General features: G+C 30.3%; 1 protein-coding gene across 6 annotated transcripts in view; it reads left to right on the top strand.

Moving 5' to 3' along the window:
* The window catches only part of LOC106466226 (WASH complex subunit 2-like), a 181958-nt gene that overhangs the window by 96684 nt on the left and 80924 nt on the right, over positions 1-4350 (top strand). For all 6 annotated transcript variants that reach the window (XM_022394196.1, XM_013926476.2, XM_022394198.1 and 3 more), the window contains one exon: positions 858-926. In XM_022394196.1, coding sequence (XP_022249904.1) covers positions 858-926 — 69 coding nt within the window. The remainder of the gene's footprint in view (positions 1-857; positions 927-4350) is intronic.

The raw sequence follows: 4350 nt of genomic DNA, 5'->3' as shown, positions 1-4350 counted from the left end.
AACTTTGTTGATAAGCTCATAACTAGCGTTTTTGTCTTTCCAAAAAGTTTAACATGTAAACTTTTTAAATCCTAACACTGTATGAATTCTATGGACTGCTTGTGAAAATCATATATACTATGCCCAGAACTGTTACAGTGTTGATAGAGGAAACTTGGGTAATTGTTTTGGGTATAGAACCTGTGACAGTTCATTCTGCCTCTGAAAAATTCTGAAGTTTTGCTTACATAATGAATTCTGCATTGACTGCAGCTAACCAAACATACATATTTAGTGCTGCAATGTAATTTCTGAAAGCCATTTTTAATTTAAATTGTTATTCATGAATGTATTGTTACATACTGTATGGTTACAAGTTAAGCAATTTTTATGAGGTTAGTAACATTTCTGTTCTGCAAAGTAAAGAGTAAATTTACCACACCACTGCCTGGAAGTGTATGACTGACTACTTTTGTAGGCATTATCCTGGAGTGATACTAATTGTTTGAATGATAGCCAATCACATTGTAAGCTATCAACACATAATCATACTCTGGTGCAGTTCATTTTCATACAATATATGGGGTGCAGTCCCATAATATTTGCATTTTATACCTATTTTATCCACTGTTTCTATAATTATTTATAATACAGTGTTGCCAAAAGATCTTTGAGAAAGTTTTTAAAGCACAGTAGTGCAAAAACATATTTAGGTTAGATTAACCTGAAGTTGTATAATTTTTAGTGAATGTTTACATAACTCTATACGTGAATGGATTTATTTAAGTGGTGTTTTATCTTTTAAAGATAAAGAAAATATTGTATCTTTACTGGAAAGAGAAATAAAACTGTGTAAGTAATATATTATTGATATCCAGGGCCAAGAAAAAGGGGGAATACAAAATCTGGAAAGAAGATTCCTGTTGGTGGAATATCTGTATTTGGAGGTGGGTAGCTAAATGAAATTTTGTCTCTGTACATATACATTCCATATTATCAAACATTATTAGGAGAGCACATCCACATCTGCTAATGAGACTGTTCCCATTAAATTCTAGGAGCTATCTTATTAGAACTCTTAAGCAAGTTTGACATTGAAGATCCTGTTCTTCAATGAAGAATTACTCACTAGAGAGGAATGTTTGTGTGAGATGAGCTCCCACATTTTGTGTTTTATCTATTTGAGCAAGGCATTTTCAATCTACATTCAAAGGACAGCAAGGGCACATGCTGGTCTTTAATATGCTGTGCAAGTCAAGAAAATAATTTACTTTGATAGCTGCAGACTGCCCCTCAATAACTTATTGGATATAGTATGCAAAGATCTAAGAATACAGTCAGATTCTTAAACACTGGAGAGAAATGCATGAAATTACTGCTCTTTTTGCATTGTGAAGTTGCCCTATTAGGCTGTTTTGACCTGTAATAAGCATTGCTTCTAGCCATTGGAACAACAAAATGTCTAAAATCACATTCAGGGGTATGTTCAACATCAGTCTCTCAGAATATGCTTTTCTCTTGTATTTATTTATTTGGAGAGTAAATATGTGTATAAAATAAAGTGTTAGGATTTCTTGTATTTTTAAGGTTAATATTGATATTTCCATTGAAAGTAGGTATGCAAAAGTTCTTAATAAAAATTAAACTAGTGGATGAAATTCTTTTAAATTTGAGATGAAAGGTCCTATAAGTATGTAATTTTTTAAAAATAAGATATTTAATTTTGATTTTTTTTTCTAAAGCAATGTTTTTCTCATGCCTTTTTCTTTTCGCACATTCACCAATCCAACATGGAAAGTAATTTTAATTTTAAGATTATAAATACTTTTATGCATCAGAAAATTTTGAAACTTCCCATGTGAAATCTTTATTGTAACAAGATAGTTATCAAATGTTTCTTAAGAAAAAACTTTAGATTTTATCTGTTATTTTCAGTAATTAATCTCTGTACAGGTTGGATAGATTTGATCGATCTCATAACCACCATAAAAAATTAGGAAATATATATAAATTATGCCTCTTTCATTCTAGAATGAACACAAATTATAGCACGAAAACATAAATGTTTAGACTAAATAGCTTAAATCTCATAACATTATACACATATGTATTTATTATTTTTATTATATTGACCTTTCAGCTGTGCCTGGCAAACAATACAGAAGTTACAATGATGCAGTGGAAATGCACTCATGTTATTGTATCCAATAATATAAAACTGCCCTTTATTCTCTACAAAGTAACATGTCTTGGCTGTGTTTTACTAGACTAGTATTTTGTAAAATACAGTCATATTTCAATTATTATACATTATATATGTATATAGATTATTACTATTTACAAATAATTTCTTAAACTTATTTTTCTTAAAACGTAGAACAGTAAATAAAGAAGTAAAGCGAACAATTATCTCTTCTGGTTCTTTTTTTGTACTTGGTTGCTGCTTGTTGTAGCTTCCTAAACCTTAAGAAATTTTGCACGTGAAGGATGGTGAAACAAAATAATTTTTTTAGGTTTTGTATATACACTTCAATAAACAAAAAAAATCATAAATTACTATATTGATACCATAGAATTCCACTGTAATATATGGAGCTTAGTAACTGAGCTATATTTGGGTCTAAAAATATGAAATTTCGAGCAGACTAAAGACACAACCTTCCTCTTTGAAATCTTGGTTTGAAAGAACAATATGGTGTCCCAACACTTTAAAATGGCTCAGAAAGCCACTATGGTGACATTCTTAGCTTTCAATTGGTTATTCACATGTCGCATAATAGAACTATGTATATATAAAAGTCCGTTTCCAAAAATGGAAAGAGGTGAGTGGGACTACTGTGTTTCATTCAGTACGTGAGCGATATCTCGGCAAATAGAAAAGATAGGAGGATCTTATTTTATATTCCAGCTTATCAATATCAGTAATTTGAGTTCTTAATCCATACAAAACTATAGAATTTTTATTTTGACATCACAAATATTTAATTTGAACCGGTGCTGCATTCAACATACCACATGACATACAAAAATTGATGTTTAGGCATGTTTTTTAATATTTGCATTTAAATTAAGAAATTAAATAATATATAATAAAATTTGAATTAAAATCTACAGTTTGATACCAAACTTAACATGTTCGTGGCATAAGTGATTTCTCTAATTATGCAACAGGAATGTAAGGCCTCATTGTGAACTCTGCCTTAGATACAGCTACTTTTATAGCTTTATGTTATGTTTTATGACAGAATGACTACATTGAGAACTTTCTGCACCACCAATGGTACATGATGTCCTGTCTTTTCCAATTAAGCTTTAGCTGTCATGTGCCACTGGTGGTGCACACTATAATTTAAGTAATAATAATAATGAAATCATCATAATATTTAATTTTTTCCTTTTTTTTTCAACCTAATCTTGCCATTTTTTTAGAAGAATTATGAGTATTTCACGTTTTATGGTCGTAAAAAAGGAACATCAGATAAAATAATCCCTACTGTGGATGATAATAGTTCTATCCTTATATTACAGTCTTCTAATTTAAGTTTCAATTAGTGTTTTTTTGCTTCAATTATTCACAATGAAAAATTTAATGCCAATCTCTAGATGTAATTTTAAAATAATAAGTGATTTAATAATATAAATTTGCTTTATTTCAGTTGCCCTTTTAACATGGCAATCGTGCTCCACCAGTGGTACATGATGAAAGGCGTGGCTTTATTATAGCCATTCGTATAAAATAAATGCTTCATAGGGCTTTGGAGATATGAGGTACACCTATACCTTATGGGTGCTGTGTACCACATGTGGCACACGATGTCCAACAGAAAACATGCATATGTACCACTGGTGGCACACGATGTTGTGAACTTGTTAAGGTCATAAATTCATAAAATATTAGTTCAATAAAATTTTAAATGTGAGCCAACAAATGTGATATGGCCTTTGACTCCTTACCCACGTGGAAATGGTTAACCCTTTTACCATGGGCAGGTCAAAGAGCACATGTCATGTAGAGAATTATTTTCAAGATTTTATTAAATAACTTTACTATTACTTATTTCAAATTTTAATATTATATGTTTTAATTTCTTAATTTACAAGGAAATATAGAAAAAAAGCTAAATATTACTTTTTTGTGTGTCACATAGCACTTCCTATTGTGTTATTGCTATATTTATAATATATTACTTCTACCACACAACGTGTGCAGTGGTTGTCAAAAACTTACTTTCTAGTAGTATACACTGAGTGGTCACAAGTAAATAGACACCTAATTTTTCATCATTTAACTGATTTATGCTAACTAATTTGTGTTCAAAGAGCGTTATACAAATGAAAATGGTCCGCACACTAATTATTTTGTGCTACAAC

Source organism: Limulus polyphemus, unplaced genomic scaffold (genome assembly GCF_000517525.1).
Source record: "Limulus polyphemus unplaced genomic scaffold, Limulus_polyphemus-2.1.2 Scaffold2193, whole genome shotgun sequence".
Lineage (NCBI taxonomy): Eukaryota > Metazoa > Arthropoda > Merostomata > Xiphosura > Limulidae > Limulus > Limulus polyphemus.
The sequence above is the reverse complement of the archived record's forward strand: the minus strand, read 5'-3'. Positions and strand labels throughout refer to the sequence as shown.